The 21,363-nt window shown below is 34.0% G+C and overlaps 2 protein-coding genes across 2 annotated transcripts in view; both read right to left on the reverse strand.

Moving 5' to 3' along the window:
* LOC134851282 (uncharacterized) overlaps positions 1-21,363 on the reverse strand; it is a 534,247-nt gene that overhangs the window by 259,369 nt on the left and 253,515 nt on the right. The gene's annotated exons all lie outside the window — the stretch shown is intronic.
* The window catches only part of LOC134857126 (potassium channel subfamily K member 2-like), a 61,634-nt gene continuing 56,906 nt past the window's right edge, over positions 16,636-21,363 (reverse strand). The window contains exons 5-7 of the mRNA XM_063873499.1: positions 20,362-20,534; positions 17,587-17,733; positions 16,636-17,287 (exon numbers count right to left, since the gene is read on the reverse strand). Of these exons, the coding sequence (XP_063729569.1) occupies positions 17,075-17,287; positions 17,587-17,733; positions 20,362-20,534 (533 nt within the window). The 3' untranslated portion in view covers positions 16,636-17,074. The remainder of the gene's footprint in view (positions 17,288-17,586; positions 17,734-20,361; positions 20,535-21,363) is intronic.

Genomic DNA, 21,363 nt, shown 5'->3' on the forward strand with positions numbered 1-21,363 from the left:
CCAAAACAGAGACTAAACCAGGCTTAGGGAAAACTCGAAAAATTATTTCGGTCGACCTAAAAAAAAGGTCGACAAAATTTTCGAAAACTTTTGAAAATCCCCCCCCCCCCCCCCTCGAGAAAATCCTAGATCCGCCCCTGAATAAAACTGTCGCCCACACTTAGAGGAAAATTAAAAAAAGAGATGGGCACCTTATAAACTCAAAATAGACAAAGTAGAAACTTCTAAGCCTACAAAACCAAGCAAAAGACGAAGTTAACAGGTTGCTGTGCAATTAAAACAGAAAGCTCCGACAAAGTTCCAAAAAAATACATAAAAGTTATTTCATTCTTTTCTTCCAATTAGTATCGTTTTTAGAAAGTGATGTGATTAGAAGGCTTCATAAATGCAAGAAAATTGAGAATATGTGCATAGTAGACAATCTTTGTATTCGAAAAATGATGACAAGCAAATTAAATTAAAAAAACATTTAAAGTTTTTTCAAAGGCCAAACTGTGGACTGGATAGGAGCACAATGTTGTGTCTGTAACTTCCTGAATTCCAGAGACAAGTCTTAAAATATGTTCCAAAGAGTAAGTGGATTCCACGAACAAATTTTCAGTGGATTCCGCATACATATAGCGGTAATGTAAATTTTGTCGGCACATTTGTTTTGTTGCGGATTCTGCAACAAGCAAACAGAGCTAGTTGTTCTGGATTCCGCAACTGCAAGATTATTCCGCAAATGTAAGTGGATTCCGCAAACTGTAATTGGATTCCGAATTTTGTTCAATACTGATTTTGCATATGAACAATTAAAAGCTGAGCTGGAATACTTATCTCTTGCAATGCGGAATTTAAAAGCAAAGACTTAACCATTGTCAGCGGAATTCACGAACAAGTCTTAAAACATTGGTTACCTAAAACGGTGGATGTCATCTTTTAGTATTTTGGAAACACAACACCGAACAATTTCAATATTCGGAGTCATTGAGTTGAGCGTGTATGGAACACACAGCATATCGACAAATTAGGTCAGTATTTGGGGTTGCGTCAATCTTAAATACTGATTTTGGAAGCATAACGCCGAATAAATGCAGTAATTGTAGTCATTGGGTTGAGAGTGTATGGAAACACAACAAACTAGGTCAGTATTTGGGGTTCCATCGAGACCAAATAATGGTCAGTATTTGGGATTGATTGAATCCCAAAAACTGGAATAATGTGGACTAAATATGGATTTTATCCATTATTTGGAGTCATTAGGTTTAGAGTAATTATAAACCCAACGCATAGCAAATCGTCGAATTATTTCAGTATTTGAGATTTCATCGATCCCAAGTACTGGTCAGTAATTGGGTTTCCAATAATCCCATACACTGATCTATTCTAGTAAATTTCGGTTCTAGTAAATTTTTATTCTAGTGAAATCAAATCATGTATTTAAAAGATACAATTTTAAAGGCTACAGTGCAAATATATGTTAAGGGAATGCGGATTCCATTTACAATTTGCTGACTCCACTTACATTTTGCGGATTCCACTTACAGTTGCGGATTCCGCAACAGCTCAATTTAACTATTTAACGATACAAAACTAATATCATTTGTTTGTGGATTCCACAAACTGTTCTGGATTCCGCAAATTCGCCTATTTTTCGAGCGATTTTGAGCGGTACAATGATTTAGGTATTTTTTTTGTGAAATCCAAAACAGCATAGAAGATCAAAGAAAAGTAGCAAGGTTGCGGATTCTGCAACAAATCTGATTTTGACCTGTTGCGGATTCCGCTTACAATGCAGAGAAGGCACCGTTTGGCCTCGTAATGCCTGAAAAAAAGCCTTAGTACAAACTAAACATTCATACAGGGGCAGATTTAGGGGGGACGGGGGGCGGATGCCCTCCCCCTCAGGGATTCAACCCCCTGCCGACCCAAAGGGTCCCCCTTTGGTACTTTTTAAGAAATCCATTTTTGACCAACCAGCCCTAAAATTTTTCTAAAGGCGAGTTTGGCGCCAATATATACTAATTTTGAGCGGGGAGCGCGCGCCGAAAAAACGCATTTTTTTGGTTAAAATTTTCCAACAAGTGCCTAAAAACGCCTTTTTTGGACTATTTTTTCTAAATTTCATATTTTGCATGCGGCGCTGAAAATTTGGCCAAAACAGGGACTAAACCCTGCTTAGGGAGAGCTCGAAAAATCATTTCGGTCCACCTAATTAAAAAAATATCTCTTATAAAAAACGATTTCGACAATTTTTTGAAAATCCGCCCCCTCGAGAAAATCCTAGATCCGCCCCTGCATTCATATGCTTTTATTTGCTCTGTTTTCAACTGAAATTGAAAAATTTTGAGCCAATTTTTTCCGACAGTGGGAGAATATTTTGATAGTTTTCAAAGTCGTACAAATCGCAATTATAATGAAAATGCTTTATTTTGCTATGTCAATCGATATGGTATTTGGTATGTCAATCGATATGGGTATCTGGCGTGGAAAACAAAAGCAAATTTGAGACCCACCCGATAATTTTTTATGTTCATGTTCAAGCTCAGAGGGTTATATTTTTCAGGTTTCATGTTGTTCGAAAATTTCTTAAAATTATTGCTTTAGACTTTAACTAAATTAGGAAAAAATGTTGGCCTTTTATATTTACAGTTTTTTTTTAAAATCTCTCAATCAAAACATTAAGGAGGCATAGCAATATAAAATTGGACAGATCATTCAATATGTAAAACAAGTTTTCGTGATGTCAAGAAGACCAAAACTACAAATGAAGGAGACTGCTTGTATCAGGGCGAAGCTCTGAATGCTCCGACTGCCTTTTAAGTCAATGAAGCAGTGATAACACGAAGAAAATAATTCACCCGAACGCCATATAAAGTACAAAGCGATAGACTTCGCTTCTAGTAACTAAATGTTTTTGGCAAACAAGCGTATTTCTACCAAATTGGAACGATTTCTATGACGGACTCCGTTTAGGCGTTAAAGCGCGAAACATATCGCGCGTTAATTCATCAAATTGGCCAAAATGGGAATCTCTAAACTACCATAATTTTACGAAAAATGATGACAGGTAAATTATCTTTTTAAATTTAAGCTCAAAATAACAATACATTTGCATGATATTAAAAAAATTCCGTCAAAAGTGGCTATAGTTAAAAAGTCGAAATTTTTCCGAAGAAAACACCACCCCGAGCACAAGTATTCCGGTACTTTCGTTAGGAAAGTCGGAACAATAAATTATACATAAATTGAGAAAAATGATTAGGTTTTTGTATCATCTCATAGAACTGAAGGTAAATATATAATTTTAAATCAGTTTTTGTTGGTATTTGACATTGTCCGAAATTTATGGCTTTTCAATATTTTCTATATCGAGGGTTAGTCTTAACATGCAGGGCTTGATAATCGTGCAAGCTTCCAGCTATGACTTACACGCGACCAATATTTGACAGACTTTAATTCTTGAATTTGCCAGTGAAGAAGATATGACAAGATTCAAAGTATCATTTAACCAAACTGAACTTTTTTAATTATACAAATTTTTTGTTAGAAACTTATGGTTATTGCATGAAATCATTTCTATGTAATCATTATTCATTTTTAGGTTAACGGGTGATCCAATTTAAACCGATACAAAAAGCGATATTTAGTTTTGGTTTGTCGGTTGAAATTAATTGGTATGAGGGCTACTGCCAGTGTAATCTAATCGATTTGAAGAGTAACGGTAAACAATTGCAAAATTTAGAATCAGTGCGAATTGTTTGGCATAAAATTTTTTTTAAGTGAGCGTATTTTTTGAAAAATCTCTAAACAACTTCATCATATAAAGCCTCAAACGAAAAAAAAAACAAAATTTTCTTATTCTAGTTTTTTCTTCAACATAGGCATTTTTTTGCCTTGTGAATTATTCAGTGATATGCATAATGAAAAAAAATGCACGCTTCGATACACGTGTAACTACCGTTCATTGAATTATTTCAAAAAGATATCAAAGTGGAATCAAACACGGTTTCAACCAAAATCAATGAAATTTTGTTAATATATATATGTTTCACTTTTTTCAACGTTGGCAAGAAAATCTCTTTTGGCTCTTTCGAATTCGAGAATTACCTTACGTCTGCTAACAAACTGTCAAAACTAACGCTAAATTAAGCTTCTGTTTATACTGTAACTATCTGGAAAATATTTATAACTGAAACAATTTTTTTTGTCATACTCAACGGGAAATTTGAACTAGAAACTATTGTTTTGCGCATCGTATTTTAAACTTTATTCAACCAGCTTTTTTGCATAGTGTTTCGATTTCAATTCATTAAGGTACTTTTTTGAAAATTTAATTGTACTGTTTGTTCCGACTTTCGTAAAGAAATTAACGGAGTACTTGTGTTCGGGGTGGGTTTTTTTTCTTCTTCAGACAAATTTCGACTTTTTAACTAGCCATCATTGACAGAATTTTTTAAATATAATTCAAAAGATATTGATGTTTTGAACTTAAATTTGAAATTTTTTTTACCTGTCATAATTTTTTTGTATTATTAAAAATTAACATTGGTTTACATGGGTTTAAAAATTAACATTTTGGCCAATTTGGACAATTAACGCGCGATATATTTCACAATAAAAACGCTAAACAAGATATCTAATTCGTCTTCGAAATTGTTCCAAACTGGTTGAAGGAAGTTTATTTGCCATAATTTGCGAAGTCTATCACTTTTACTTTATATGGCGTGTGGGGTGTGATTTTTAAAAAAAATCTCAAAAAGAAATTGATTGTATTTTATTACATTTAATTTTTTGATGTTATTTACTGCTCCATAGACCTTAAAAGGAAGTCGGAACACTCAGCGTTTTGCCTGATAGGAGCAGTTTTGTTTTGAACTTTGCGTGCCTGTCTGAAATTTTTCCTTGAACAGTTAAAAATAGGCTGTCCGACGGGATTTCATTTAAAAAAATTTCAGAATGTGTTCATTGTTTTGACAAGAACTTGAGCCTTTGTCAGCCAAAGGAAATTTTCATTTAGTAGTTTTTCATTTGGTAATTTCATTTTTAATTTATCAAATGTAATAATGTAATAGTTCATTAGTAGAAAAGACTGCTCGCAGCAGATAAACCCCGAAGGATCATTATTTTCCTTTATGTCTAAGGTTTGAAAATTTTTCAAATAAATAACTGGAAAAAAAGATTTTTTCTTTAGATTTTCTTTTCAAAGTTTTGCGACCACCCACTATATAAAAGTGATGTAATTAGCGTCTATCAACGTATAAGTAAAACCTAAGACTGAGCCTCAGAAAAAAAAAATGAACGATTTCTGAGGCTGATTAATTTGCCTTCGTCACTCACACTTGCTAGTTTAAGGAAATTTCAAGCGCGTTAATAATCCCAAATTAGCCAAATAGGCAATTACTGAGCAATAATTTATCAAATGTAATAATTACTTAAGCTCATGATATCAATACTTCTCCGAAAAATTTACACAAATCTTTAAATTTTAAAAAGATATTTAAACAAGACTGCTCGTATCAGGGCGAAGCCTTGAATGTTCCGACTGCCTTTTAAGGTCTATGGAGTAGTAATACATTGTGAACATCAAGTTGTGAAAATCATCCGCCCACAAGCCATAGAAAAGCGAAATTGATAAATTTCACTCCTAGTAACAAATCAATTATGGCGAATAAGGTTCGTTCAACCAATTTGGAACGATTTATAAGACGGAATAAATCTCCGCTTACGCTTTATAAGAGCGAATGATATTGATAGTTAATTGTCCCAAATTGGCCAAAATGGCTATCTTTAAACCCCCATAACTTTACAAAAAATGATCACAGGTGAAGTATCTTTTCAAGTTTAAGCTCAGGGCAACAATATTTTTTATTGATAAAAAAATATTCCGTCAAATATGGCTAGTTAAAAAGTCGAAATTTTTCTGAAGAAAAAACCCAGTAATGACTTTTTTTTCTCTAAAATTTGAAATTTTTCATAAAATCATCACGCCACACGCTATATAAAGTACAAACGGATAGTTTCCGCTCCTGTAAAAAATCAATTATGGTAAATAAGCTACTTTCAACCCTTTGGAACGAGTTTAAGACGGATTAAATCTCCGCTTACGCGTTAATAGCGCGAAATATATCGCGCGTTAATTGTCTCAAATTGGCCAAAATGGCAATCTTTAAAACCCCAAAACTTTACAAAAAATGATCACAGGTGAAATATCTTTCCAAGTTTAAGCTCAGGACAACAATCAGCAATACCTTTTGAATAATTTAAAAAACTCCGTCGAAATTTGTGTGAAGAAAAAACCCACCCCGAGCACAAATTTTCCGTTACTTTCGTTACGAAAGTCGGAACAACAAGACTGCTCGTTTCAGGGAAAAACCTTGAATGTTCGGACTGCCTTTAAGGTCTATGGAGTACTAATAGCCTGAAAAAATTAAATGTAATAAAAATAATAAACAAATTTTTCTTAAATTTGAGACTTTTTGTGAAAATCATCCCCCCACACGCCACATATAAAATGAAATTGATAAATTTCGCTCGCTCCTAGTAACAATTCACTAATGGCAAACAGGCTTAGTCCAACCAATTTGGAACGATTTATAAGACGGATTAAATATCCGCTTATGCTTTAAAAGCGCTAAATATATTGATCGTTAATTGTCCCAAATTGGCCGAAATTGCAATCTTTAAAACCCCATAACTTTACAAAAAAAATGATCACAGGTGAAATGATGTTTCAAGTTGAAGCTCAGGACAACAATACCTTACTTTTTGAATGAAATAAGAAATTCCGTCGAAATTTGTCTGAAGAAAAAAAACCACATCGAGCACAAATATTCCGTTACTTTCGTTACGAAAGTCGGAACAACAAGACTGCTCGTATCAGGGCGAAGACTTGAATGTTTTGGTTGCATTTTAAGGTCTACTGAGCAGTATTAACATGAAACATATTAAATGTAAAAAAAATGAAATCAACATATTTTTCAAAAATTTAATCTTTTGTGAAATACATCCCTCAGACGCCGGCGGCCGATCGTTTAGCAGTTTAACTTTTTAGCATAAACAAAAAAAAGAGTCTTTTCGCAGACCAACGTAAAAGACTGATGAATGATTGATTGACAGACTCGAAAAGACGCTCAGTCTTGGGTCAAGTTTCCCCAATTGAGACAATTATCTCAAGGTTTGTCAACAAAATGATCAACTTCAAAAACACAACAGTCTAAATTAGCGGGAAAACAAATATTTACGCACACAATAACACTCGTGTTGAATTGAAGCGAAGCGGAGCAAGCGGTCGCTAATCGCCACGCCGCGTTTGAAGTTAGCTGTCTGACTTGTTAATTTTTCTGGTTCTGCTAAAAGATTGGTCTGCTAAAAAACCGGCCTGCTAAAATCCCTAGCACCCCACTCGCCATATAAAGTACTAGTGATAGATTTCGCTCCCATTAACAAATCAATTTGGAAAATAAGCTTCCTTTAATCAATTTGGAACGATATCTATGACAGATTAAATCTCCGCTAACGCGTTATGAGCGCGAAATATATTTTCGTTAATTGTCCCAAATTGGCCAAAGTGGCAACGTTTAAACCCCATAACTTTGCAAAAAATGATCACAATTGAAATATCTTTTCAAATTGAAGCTCAGGACAACAATACCTTTCGAATGACATTCCAAAAATTCCGTCAAAAATGGCTAGTTAAAAAGTCGAAGTTTGTCTGAGGAAAAAACCCACCCGAGCACAACTATTCCGTTACTTTCGTTACGAAAGTCAGAACAAAAAAAAGAGCTCATGGAGCATAATTATTCAATCCTTTCCGCAAAAATCAGAACCAAAATTCTAACAAGAAACGCGTCATTTGAATCAAGTGAATAAATATTGAGTAGAAATTCACATTAAATTGATATGATTGCTTTATTTTCTCCTAATGATCAGAAATTTATGCAAAAAAAGTAACTTGAAATTTGCAATCTGATAAAGAAATCGAATGAATGCGAATTTGTGGTATTTTGTTTTCAGAATAGAGGCGCTTATTAGCTTGGAAAAAACAACCTGGAATATAAGTATCATTGTAATTGTTGATGTTAAGACTTGCATATAAATAAAAACTACTTACCAGATTAAACATTTTTTCTTCTAAGCTTGTTTCAGCTTTGATCATTTGTTCTTTGCACGGCAAAAAGATTAATTTAAAAAATAAAAAAAAAATTTGAAAAACAACAAATCCTTTGAAACAAATTTACAAATGTTTTAACATAATGAGCCAGGTGACATAATTTTGAAGTTGAAAGCTTTCATCTTAGCAGCATTATTCTTCAAAATGAAATTCAAATTGAATTGAAAACTTATTAACTACAATCAGTATGCGCAGGGGCGGATTTAAGGAGGCGGACGCCCCTTCCCCTCAGTTTATAAACCTTCTCACTGTCCAACCCTTTGGTACAAACTGAAGACATCAACTTTCCACTAACTGACCCTAAAATTTTCTAAGGACGCCTTTGCCGCCAATATATATATTAATTTGACGTAGTGCGTGCCAAAAAACGTTGTTTTTGTTCAAAACCTTCCAGTGAGTGCCCATATATGTCACTTTTGATCTTTTTTTACAATTGGGCCAGCGGCTCAGAAAATCCTGGCTAAATAGTGTTTCGGGAGAGTTATAGGAAGTTGAATTTGGCCAACTGAAAAAAGTCGACAAGTTAACATTTTTATTACTATTTTTTGAAAAATTTTCCTCGCCCCCTCGAGAAAATCTTAGATCCGCTCTTGAGTGTGCTAAATTTATGTTGGCTTTATTATAAGCATCGCATACCTGTTGATGGCGTCTACTTAATGAAAAAAAAAATAGTTTTGCGAGATTATTTTGTCTACAATTATGAGGTAGCCCAAAGAAAGCAAAACCAAAAACAAGACTGCTCGTATTAGGGCGAAACCCTGAATGTTCCGACTGCCTTTTAAGGTTGATGGAGCAATAATGACATAAATATCCTTAACAAATTAAATGTAAAAAAAATGCACAATTTTTTTTTTATTTGAAATTTTTTCTATGAAAATCATCCCCTACACGCCATATAAACTACAAAAGAATAGATTTCGCTCCTTGTTACAATGAATTATGACAAATAAGCTTCTTTCAACCACGGTAGAGATTTCTAAGACGGATTACATATGCGCTTACGCGTTAATAGTGCGAAATATATCGCGCGTTAATTGTCCCAAATTGGCTAAAATGGCAATCTTTAAACCCCCATAACTTAACAAAAAATGTTCTCAAGTGAATTATCTTTTCAAAATTAGGCTCAGGGCAACAATACCTTTCGAATGATATTTAAAAATTCCGTCAAAAATGCTAGTTAAAAAGCAGAAATTTGTCTGAAGAAAAAAAACCCACCCCGAGCACAAATATTCCGTTACTTTCGTACCGAAAGTCGGAACAATAAACATTTACAGAACAATTTAATTAGCATATGTTTTCGACACAAAGCAGCTACCACAAATAATCGTCGGAGAGAGTTGAGTTACATGTTATATTAAAGACTTTAGCCGTCATTAAAACAATATTTACAAAAACTCCAAAAAATTCTCCCAGTGTAGAGAAAAAATGGTGTTAGTTTTGATTTTTGGTTCTATTTCGAGCGAAAGATGCGATCGAATAACGTTCGTTATATGAAAAAAAGCAATTTTTTTAAATATATTTTGACTGACAAAACTTATTTTTACTTAAAAAAAAAAACAAGTTTTGGATGTTTTTTTTTCAGCGCTTAGAAAGGTTTTTCTAAAAAAAATTAAACAGAAATTTTTTTTTCATATCTTGTTTGCTAATCAATTTTTGAAAATAACATTTGCCGATCATATCGATTTATAGTTCCTGAATCAGACCTCCCACTAGAAATGACACAAATTTGAAGAAAAATTTCCATTTTTTAATGAACATGGTCGGAACATTCGGTGCTACTTTCATAGCAACCGACCATCCTTGTTTTGTTTAAGATTTTCGGTGTTGTTCTTAAAATTCTACGTATTATAACATAAATGTATATGAACAATTAAATTGCTAAAATTTGTTCCAAAGGAAACGTGGAACTTAAAACTTTGAAAATTTTTCCGTGAGAAATTATGAGTTTTTTTTCGTAAAAACTCATACCTGTGCAAGGGCATAAGGAAATGAGTTCATGATTTTGCACTCTTCTTTTTATAAATTTTCAATGTGTTTGTATCATAGTCTATGCTTGAAAATCAAATTCAGACTGAGTCAACGTTCAAACTCAAATTCAGTTCAGCAAAATACCCCCTTCATGACAAGGAGAAAGCAAACTTTGGTCAACCGTATATCTGAAACCTTTATACTACTATGATAGAATGCTTTTCCCATATTATAGTTTTGAAAACTAATTTGTGTATGTATATTTGTGTATATAAATGTTTAGTCGAAAAATTTTTCAGATTTAAAATTGTAACTACTGTATTGCTTATATCAAAAAATATGCTTGTTACAGCTTATTTCAAAATCCATCAACCATATTTGTGTTTGTAACTTATTTGTCATCAAAACTCAATTTTGGTTGTTTTTGAATTTTCGACCTTAAATTGATTCAAGTATAATTTATTTGCATCGCTAAACTTGAGATTTCTCAGCGCTACTTCAGTTTCAGTAATAATTATGTAGAAAATCAGAGCTAGAAATTCAAGAATATTTTTTCAAAAAAAAACAATTATTTGTGTAGCTCATTCTAGTATAGCTTTGATAAGAGTGTTAGTTTATAAACCCTGTAGTTTCTAAAAATCGAAAGCTTCGTGGCACATAGGTAGAGTATGTGTCTCATGAGCTTTTAGTTTAGGGATCGAGCACTTGTATTACTCTGTTTTTGTTCATGTTGATAAGTTATTCATCTCTTTTCATTGTTTCAAAGTACCCAAATTAGCGGTAGTCCATCGATAAGTTTTGCTATAATGGATGTGGATGGAACACTAATAATTCATCGATGGCGGTTTCTGTTTTTTCAATTTTTATAGCTTATTTCAATTGAACTCACCCTGTGTAGGCTATCACTCAATCAAATTATTTCTTTGATTGCTTGTTGAAAAATTATATTTTCAGGTAGAAATATTTAAAATCAAAACAAATTTTTTAGGTTGGATAAATAAATTTACGACAGTTTTTTAGAAAGGCTATATGTGTGATTTGCAACAGATGTCTCGTTGTCTAATCTTTTTACTTACTCGGGCTAAAGAGTGATGTTTTTTGTTAACAGAAAAAAATAGTGTCTAATATTCTTCTTAAAACAGTTCGCTTCTTTATTTTATGGAAGAAAAGCTTCACTGATAAATTTTACTACACTTTGTGACTTTTTAAACAGCAAGAATTGAAAGATAAAGAGCGTAATTTTAAAAGTTTTAAATTTGAATTAAAACAAAATTTCAGCGAACAACTTGAGACAAGCGAGTTTGAATTTTCCAGCTATGTTTTCTGGTCACGCTAATTTAAATCGGGACTACAATGCTGATTTAAATTAACCGGACAAAACGCAATTAACTTGAAATTTGAAACCCGTTTTTCTCAAACTGGATTGAGTTTAGGTGAAATTTTATGAAGACCAAATTTGCTTAAAATTTTAGCAGAACTAATATGGTTTGATTTATTTAGCAAAACTCGGGCCCAAAATTTTACGCCAAAAATGGAACATTTTCGCTTTTCTTAGTTAATCAAATATTATGCCGAAAATACCCAGTCTATCACAGACATAATTATATAAAAATGAGCCCCTTACGTAGTCCAACAAACTTTAAGAAGTGAATTTTCTCAAAAAAAAAGCATATTGTTTAAGAATTATTTTTAAATAAAAAGTTGGTATTTCATATAGTAAAAACGACCGTTTTTGTCTATCAAACAAGAATAAAATATTTTATACAGTTTTTTGGAGGTTATGCCCTTCTTAAAGTTTGTTGGGCTACGTATATATTTATGTCTGTAATTGACTGGATATTTTCGGCGTAATTTTTGATTAACTAAGAGAAGCCAAAATGTTCCATTTTTGGGGTAACATTTCGGGCCCGAATATCGCAAAATAAATTACACCATATTAATTCTGCTAAAATTTTAAGCTAATTTTGTCTTATTAAGTTTTCACCTAAACTCAACCCAATTTGAGAAAAACGCGTTTTAAATTTCAAGTTTAACGCGTTTTGTCCGGTTAATTTAAATCAGCACTGTATTTTATGACAATAATAATTTTCAAAAACTACACAAAGAACCATTTGCAGGATTTTAAGAAATCCACAAGAAAATAAAATTCACTTTTTTTAGTTTTCATTTTTTGCATTATTTCCTAATTTTTGTTCCGACTCTCGATACGAAAGTAACGGAATATTTGTGCTCGGGGTGGGTTTTTTTTTCTTCAGACAAATTTCGACTTTTTAACTAACCATTTTTGACGGAATTTTTTAAAAATCATTCGAAAGCTACTGTTGTCCTGAGCTTAAATTTGAAAGGATATTTCACCTGTGATCATTTTTTGTAAAGTTATGAGGGTTTAAAAATTGCCATTTTGGCCATTTTGACCAATTTGGGACAATTAAAGCGCGATAAAATTCGCGCTGCTAACGCGTAAGCGGAGATTTAATCCGTCTTAGAAATTGTTCCGAATTGGTTGAAAGAATCCTATTTGCCATAACTGATTTTTACGAGGAGCTAAATCTATTGATTTGTACTTTATATGGCGTGTGGGGTGATGATTTTCATAGAAAAATTTTCAAATTTTAGAAAAGTTTTTCATTTTTCTTTATTTCATTCAGTTTTTTTATGTTGTTTATGTTATTACTGCTCCACGAACGTTAAAAGGCAGTCGGAACTTTCAGGGCTTCGCCCTGATACGAGCAGTGTTGTTTATTTTTAGCTTCTTTTAAACTTGCAAATTAAGCTTTAAGATACAATGAGTTGATAAGCATGTCATTGGTATTATAACTCGTGTGTGGATATTTATCAGTAGTACATTTGAATCTTCAAAAATCTGCCTGAACTTGAACTGTTTAATCACAGAGACAAAGCTGCACTTCGAAAACACAAGCAAAACTTATAAAATGTAGCTCTAAAAAAGCAAACGCATAAAAAAAGAAAGTTTGCCATGAGAACTTTCGAATGGGCTCGAAAAATAGCATTTTTGATTATCTTTTGATCGTGAATCGGATATAAAAAAATGGTCAAAAAAGTTACCTCAGTGTCAACAAAATCAGTCTAGAGACCAAAACGCAGAATATTTGCGAAATAACTATCGCGATTTTAGTAAATTCTAATTCAATTTTAGCACTAATCAAGGTAATATAATCCATAATTTTTTCAGTTTTAGATCTAATTCAAGGGTTTTTTCTACAGAAAACAACAAACGAAACATTGGCAAAGTGGAGTTCTTCTCTTTAATCGTTGTACTTGGAGTGTTTTGGGCCACTTGCACAGCAATTTTGCTCTGCTGTTGTTTTGTGTTATGGCTGTCTGAACCCCAGTTTTTCAATTTTTTTGCTCGTCTCGAAATAGCACCTTAATTTTCAGCAGCAAAACAACATAGTCTCGACTTTGAAGTTCTAAAGATGAGCCGAGTATCTCAAAGTGGAAAGAAATTGTTTCTTTTGCACACTTTGCAAAAAAACTAATTTGATTACCCCGAAATTTTAATTAATTGCATCAAAGACTCAAAAATGTATCACGTTTCTTAATTTTGATAGAATCGATTTCAAGGGTCTTTAAGAACCCTACCTTCTGTCTGTATATAGTGGCAAAACTCCACCCCTCAAGTCGATTTCAAGGGTCTTTAAGAACCCTACCTTCTGTCTGTATATAGTGGCAAAACTCCACCCCTCAAGTCAATTAAGTAACCCTAGCTATACCGTATGAAGCCTAGTTACAAAATGAATCTTGCTAACTATTTTCCCTTATCGCAAAAAAGGGATGCAATTTGTTAATTTGTTACAGAGTACCTATTTAGTATATCTTTAATAGTTAATTTAGTTCCTAATAGAGGGGTTGCAATTTTTAATTAGGTACAATAGAGGTGGGGAATAACTTACAAGATGATCCTATGAAAATTCCCATTTTTAAATTAGGTGAAACTGTTGTTAAAACGATGAAAAAAGTAACCTTTTATTTACCTGGTATGTTTTACAGCAGCTGAAGATTTGTTTGCAGAAAATATCTTTCAATTTGTTTTGGTTTCTCAAGTGGCAAAAGAAGATATCGTGGAAGTCACTTCAGATAGAAGTTATCCCCAAGGAATATTAATATATTTGGTGGCCATTATATGTCGCATATTGACTAGTTCCAATAGAACGCATTTCTTTTTTAATTCATTCGGTGCAGCGAAGCGGATAGCATAAGCACTACAGTAGTGTTGCATAAAATTCAGATTGGTCCCGGCGGCCAAACCACTTCAATCAATATATGCAGTTCCGCTTACGTTCAAAAAAAGACTTTTCATGCCTTGAGGTTCAAGCATACAGGTATAAAAAAAACTTCCTTCTTTTATCAAACGAAACTTCCGGGCCGGGCCAAAATTAGGTTAATGTTTTGTGTAAAACATTTCCTGTGTCGTTTTTTATCAGCGGAAGAAAACAAATGTTATTATAGATGTTGTTTTTTTCTTAGTTTTTAAGCGAAATCAAAAAAAAGAATCATTTTTTTGCAAGACTATAATTTAAGTTATACTAACAAAGGAATAAATCGACCAGAAAGATCTGACGGGACAAAAAAATTCAGGATTCTGAACACTCGTTGACGAATTCAAGGCCAGCCGTTAATTCAGTTCGCAATTTATGAAACAATTGGAAAAAGATCAATTATATGACATCTAAATTTTCACTCTACCACGTTTGACTAATTATACATCAGAATAAAGACAGGAAACCAATGATTAATCAACATATTTCAAAGATTAATTATACATCGGAATAAAGACAGGAAATGAATGATGATTGAATTAACATATTTTGAAGATGAAAACTTCAAAAGAAAGTACCATAAATTTGGAAAGAATTAACAATTACGCAAATGAATATGTTCCAAAAAATGAACTAGTTCATTAACTAATTCAAACAAGACTGCTCGTATCAGGGCGAAGCCCTGAGTGTTCTGACTGCCGTTTAAGGTTTATGGAATGGAGAAGTAATAAGATAAACATCATTAACAAATAAACGTAAATAAAAAAATGAAAAAAAAAAATTCCAAAATTTGAAATTTTTTCCATGAAAATCATCCCCCCACACGCCATATAAACTACAAAAAAATAGATTTCGCTCCTTGTAACAATCAATTATGGCAAATAAGCTTCTTTCAACCAATTTGGAACAATTTCTAAGACGGATTAAATCTCATAGCGCGAAATATATGGCGCGTTAATTGTCCCAAATTAGCCAAAATGGTAATCTTTAAACCCTCATAACTTTACGAAAAATGATCACAGGTGAAATATCATTTCAAATTTAAGCTCAGGACAACAATACTTTTTGAATGATTTTTAAAAATTCAGTCAAAAATGGCTAGTTAAAAAGTCGAAATTTGTCTGAAGAAAAAAAACCCACACCGAGCACAAACATTCGTATCGAAAGTCGGAACAATTAGTTCCTACTAAATTTTCGTCTGCGCTACTTTCAAAATAATTTTCAATTAAAAATTTTTTGGCAAATTTTTTGATACTCTGAAAAGTTTTATAAACCTGAGCTCACAAACCGAAAGACCTTTTGATAAAGTTTTGGGGTGTGACGCTTGGAATAATTGTGTTTAATTTAGAATAATTACTCTGCGCAAATTTTCCAATTTTCTATTGGGCGTAGCAAAAAAATCCGGTTGATATCATTCTCAATTGAAATTGATGCTTGCCAATTGATCCAAAAATTGCTTAGAAGACGCACATTTTTCCAAACGTTCTGCGCTTTGCCCTGATACGAATAGTCTTGTTTATTTTGAAGGGCCAGATATGAGAACAATTAGCAAAAAAGGAGCATAACTTTGATATCACATATAGCAAAACTGCTCGTATTAAGGAAAAGCTATGAATGATCCGATTGCCCTTTAATAGTATTTGAAAAAATCATTTTTTTAACAATTGACGAAAACGAAAGTAAAGTTTTTAAAAATATTTCTCACGCCAAAATAAATTACAAAACAAGACTGCTCGTAACGGGGCAAAGCCTTGAATGTTCCGATTGCCTTTTAAGCTCTATGAAGTAGAACATTGTAACCTAAAAAAAATTAAACGTAATAAAATAAAGCGCATGTTTTTATTTGAGATTTTTTTGAAAATCATCCCCTCAAACGCCATTCGCCATTTAAACTACAAAGTGATAAAAAGTAATAAATCATTTATGAGTAGTAAAAAATCTCGCAGTAAAAAATCATTTTTGAGAAATAAGCTTCCTTCAAACAATTCGGAGCAATTCTTAAGGCGGATTAAATTTCCGCTTACGCTTTAATAGCGCGAAATATATCGCGTTAATTGTCCCAAATTGGCCAAAATGGCAATTTTTAAAGCCCCATAACTTTACGAAAAATGATCACAGGTGAAATATCTTTTCAAATTTAAGCTCAGGAAATCAATAGTTTTCGATTGATATAAAAAAAATTCCGTCCAAAAAGTTAACTTCAAAATTGATCACAGATGACATATACAGGTTTCAGATCATGCTAAAAATTCCGTTCAAAAACAGCTAGTGAAAAAGTCGAAATTGGTCTGAAGAAAAAAACACACCGAGCGCAAATAATCTGTCTTTTTCTTTGAAAGTCGGAAAAGAAGACTCTGTCTATCAGGGTGAAGCATTTCGTCTTTTTCTCTCTGGTAAAATGTCTTTAGTAGTTTTTGAAAGAAATCATCAACTTTCAAAAAACTGAGTTCTGGGTTTTTCTTTTTTTTTCTTGCAAAATTGTCCCTCCTCTCACAAACAATATGTTCAGAGTAAATTGATATACATTTTGTATCTATTACTGCATTTTTGTTTAAAACAACCAGTCCCGAGCACAAAAATTTTCTTCGAAAGTTGGGAACAAAAACATGAGCAAACAAGAGGAAAAGCTGCCCTGAAATCTAAATTTCTCCCAATAGTTTTTTTCTTGTTTTCACTTCAGGTCACTAATTTGGCCTGTAAAGTTTCCCCCGTTCTTTACACCGAAGTCTTCCTTTGAAGCAAACACGGATTGACTGTTGACTGCCAATGAGATTTTGCTGCTCGGAACATCCGCATCACAGCTCGGAACAATCGCTGCCTTGTCATGTGCGGACTTTTCATGTGCGTGAACAGTGTGGATTGCCAGGTGAACTTCGCTCTCAATCTGATAATAATCAGCTCGTTGTATAATAAAACAATGTTGAAAAACTTGAGCCTGTTTTCATCAGATAAAAAAGTACGTTGGATAAAACATTATTTCAACGCTTTTTAAAAAGATGAAACATTACTCCAACGCTTTTTAAAGGAAAGTTTTTTTTATTTCTCATCAGTTTATATGTGGGGTAGCCGTTTAGGATCTTGTTAACAATTTCTTCCCCTATTGCAAGGGGGGGTTCGTTACAAGATGCAAAATCACATCTGCTTGTGACGGATATTTAAAAAGATCGGCCATTAGTAGTGTACCTTGTTTTGACAAGACATGGATCCTTTTGCAATGACATTCTGGATGAGTTGGAGGAAGTTTGCGAAGAGGGATATGCCCAGCACCATGTAGATCCACATCATGAAACTGAACCCATATCTGTACGACAGCGCCGACCCGCTACTGTCCTACACGCAAAACAAAACAAAACACGTAAGGATACCTCAAAGAATAGAGAGCGACAGTGCAACGCTGGCCGAGGGCAAGATTGCGACATAGGCTGCGCAAAAACGCGGCATATCTGTTTTGGGTCGATCAAAGTCGCTCGCTACATATCAAAACTCTGTGGAAGAGCAAAGTTGCGACATATCCAATCACTGGCTCTTTTCCACTAACACCCCCCCCCCCCCCCCCTATGATTTTTGGGTCGCGCAAAACTTCTGAGTCGCGTGAAATTGTGACATACTTATTTTATTTTGAGTCGCGATGATGGCAGCATATCTTTTTGATTCGCTGAAAATTGAGTGGATTTTCAAATTTCAATGGTTGCACAGCAATTTTTAATTTTTGGTAGAGGAAAGTCGCAACATATTTAGTTTGGGTGGCGCAAACTCTCGAAATTAAAATTGGGTTGAAAAAAAAAACTCTTCAGACGCATAAAGTTGCAAAACACCCATTCTTAGTCGCGATAATTGCAGCATTATATTTTTTTGATTGTGCAGCCGCGCAGAATCTCTTTGGGTGAGCAGATTTACGCAGAAAGTTTCTGGTCACGCTAAAAGTTGACACACCTTTTTTTGGGTCGGGAAAAAGTCGCGACATTTGTTTTTCGGTTTGCGCAAATATCTGTGGATGTGCTAAGTTGCGATATGTTTGTTTTGCTCATTTCCGTTTCCCCTCCACTGAATTTCAGGTTTGTAAAACTGTTTTAACGTTGTCACAATGCACAGCAATTACACGGAGTCAGTAAAAAGAGACAATAATCAATTATATTACAATTACAATTGTACTTTTATCAAAATTATAATTAGTTATAAGCGCCAAATTTAGATGTTTACACGATTTATAATCCATTATAATGATAACATTTTTCGTGACAATTTAATAAATTATAATCAATTATAATTGATTATCAGTTTTCCGAAAGTCTCTTAAAATCTTTTATGATATAATAATCGCTCATAATGACTTTGGCCAAGCAAAATGCTTATTCGAATAATTTTTTCAAAATATTTTTTCCCAAGTTCCAATAGTTTTTTCAGGTTGCGCAATGTTGCGACAAATATTTCGGGTCACGCAGTGTCGTCAAAATTATTTGGATGCGAAAAAAGCGACATAATAATTTTGAGTCGCGATGATTGCAACATACCGTTTTTGACTGCGCAAATTTTTTTGCCTCGTAGAGAATTTTCAGTTGCGTGAAGTCCCATTTATTCCCTTCTGAGTCGCGCAAAACTCCTCGGAAGCTTTGAGTTGCGGATGCACTATTTCTGAGTCACGATGATTGAACCTAACATTTAGGATCGAGCAGAATCTTCTTGGGCAAAAATGATCGGACAATTTTTGGTCGGGCAAAATCACATATTAATTTTTTGTACCAGAAAAAGTGTGGCATTCTTTTTTGACTCCCGCAAAGATCTGTGGAAGCGCAAAGTGTCAGCATATCCAATTTGACTTTTTTCCTTTTTCCCGCCACTGGATTTCAAGTTTGAAAACTGTTTTAGCGTTGTCTTAATGCAATAAAATTAAGTGTGGATAGCAAACCAGCACTTTAAACAAATATAGTTTTCAACTTTTCACACTTTACAATGTAATATCAGACATTTAAAAGTTTTAGTGAAACAACTAGGGAAAATAGGTGCAAAAAGAAATATGATGGAAAAGAAAAAGAGCTACCGCTTTGAGTTGCCATAGTCGCAACATATCGTGTCATAGTCGCAACATTTCGGTCTCTATGTCGCGCAGAAAACTTTGGTCAAAGTTTCAACAAACCTTTCTAGGTCGCGGAAAGTAGCATCATAACTTCGCATGTGGCAAACTGCGGCATAATAATTTTGAGTTTTTTTGGTTTCATTTGGATGCGCGAAAACCTAGAAAAATTGAAATTTGTGTCGCGCAAATTTTTGTAGTGTTTTTATGCGAGAGTTGCGAGATATCTTTTTTGGCATTGGTTGCAAGAATTTGTTTTTGGTTCACCCAAAATTAGCCAATTTTTCCTAGTCGCGCAGAATTTATAGGTAGCACAAAGTTGCAACATATCTTTTTTGGTTAGCGCATTATCTCGACATACGGATTTGGGCTGCGGAAAACTAGGTCACTACTATGGCATTTTGAGTCAACTAGGGAATTTTTAGTCGCTAGGGTGCAATATGCCTATTTTGAAACGCAATGGTTGCGACATAAATTTTCTGAAAAATCCGCCTCTCAGTCGAAATTTCACTGGTTCGAGTCTCACCATAAACCGTGCTCACAGTCTCAACTCAAAAAACGGATTCTTAAATTTGTATAGATAATAATCAAGTTCAATGAACTTATCGCTGAAAATGAAAGAGTTTATGTTAGAGCACCTTGTTCTTTCAAACTTATAACTTCCTAAGTTTTTTTGTTAGTTCATAAAAACCTTTCATTTTTTTGTGTCTTTGAAACTAGAATTCGAAATTTTCCTGTTTTGAAGATCTAACTGCCAACGATATATTTATTTTCTTAGCAGTCCAGCAGTCTTCTCAAATTAAACTGATGTTTCCTTGTTACGATATTTACTAACGCGCCTCTCCTCCTCCAATCACCCCCCCCCCCCCCCCCCCCCCTGTGCATACCTGGGCGGGATCGATGGGGTAAATGTCTCCGTATCCGACTGTGGTGACTGATATGACGAGGAAGTAGAGGGCGGCAATGAAGGAGAGGTCATTCTGGTGCATGAGAAGGGGTAGGGGTAGGAAGAAAAACAGGCCGAAGATTATGGTAGTCCAGATGATGTAGTAGGTCACTTCTAAACAGTTAAAATTTAGTTTGAGCCCAAAAAATTAACTGACCAGGGATGGATTAGATTTTTTGGGAGGGCTGGGGGGGGGGGGCAAATTAAAAAAAAAAATGAAAATTTTGTAATAGTTAAAAAATTATTGAAAAAAAAAATACTTTTTTATTAGGTCAACAAATTTGGTTTTCCAATTTTCAGAAAAATGTTTGAGTCAATCCATGTGGCTGAATATACCTGGAAATGTACCAAAAATGTTGTTTTAATTCGGCAAAAAATTTGGCAGACTTTATGGCTAAAAAGTGGCTCTAAGGCGCCTTAAGATTTGGCTAGGGTCAGTTAGCTTTAAATGGATGCCATAAAACATTAACAAACGGAAAAGTTTTTGAGAACGGACATCCACCCCGGCCAGTCATCCAAATCTGATGCTATGTCAGTTTTGATCAGGGGGGTATTTAGGGATTCGACCTCCTGCCGACCCAAAGGGTCCCTCCCCCCTTTGTACTATTTTGAGATATCCATTTTTGGTGCCGGAACCTCAAACTTTTCTAAGAGCGCCTTCGGCGCCAATATATAGTAATTTTGAGGGGAGAGCGCGCGCCGAAAAAACGCAATTTTTATGGTAAAAATTTTCCAAAAAGTGCCTGAAAACGCCTTTTTTGGCCTGTTTTTTTTTCATGATTTTGCCTGTAGCGCAATACTTTTGGTCAAAACCCAAAACAGTCTTTTTAGTATTTAGTACCACTGGAGAACTCGGAAAATCAAAATGGTCGGCTTAAAAAAAGTCGACAAAAAATTCGTTATTTTTTTGAAAATCCCCTCACCCCCCCCCCCCCCCCCCCCT

Source organism: Symsagittifera roscoffensis, chromosome 1 (assembly GCF_963678635.1).
Source record: "Symsagittifera roscoffensis chromosome 1, txSymRosc1.1, whole genome shotgun sequence".
NCBI classification, from domain to species: Eukaryota; Metazoa; Xenacoelomorpha; order Acoela; family Convolutidae; genus Symsagittifera; species Symsagittifera roscoffensis.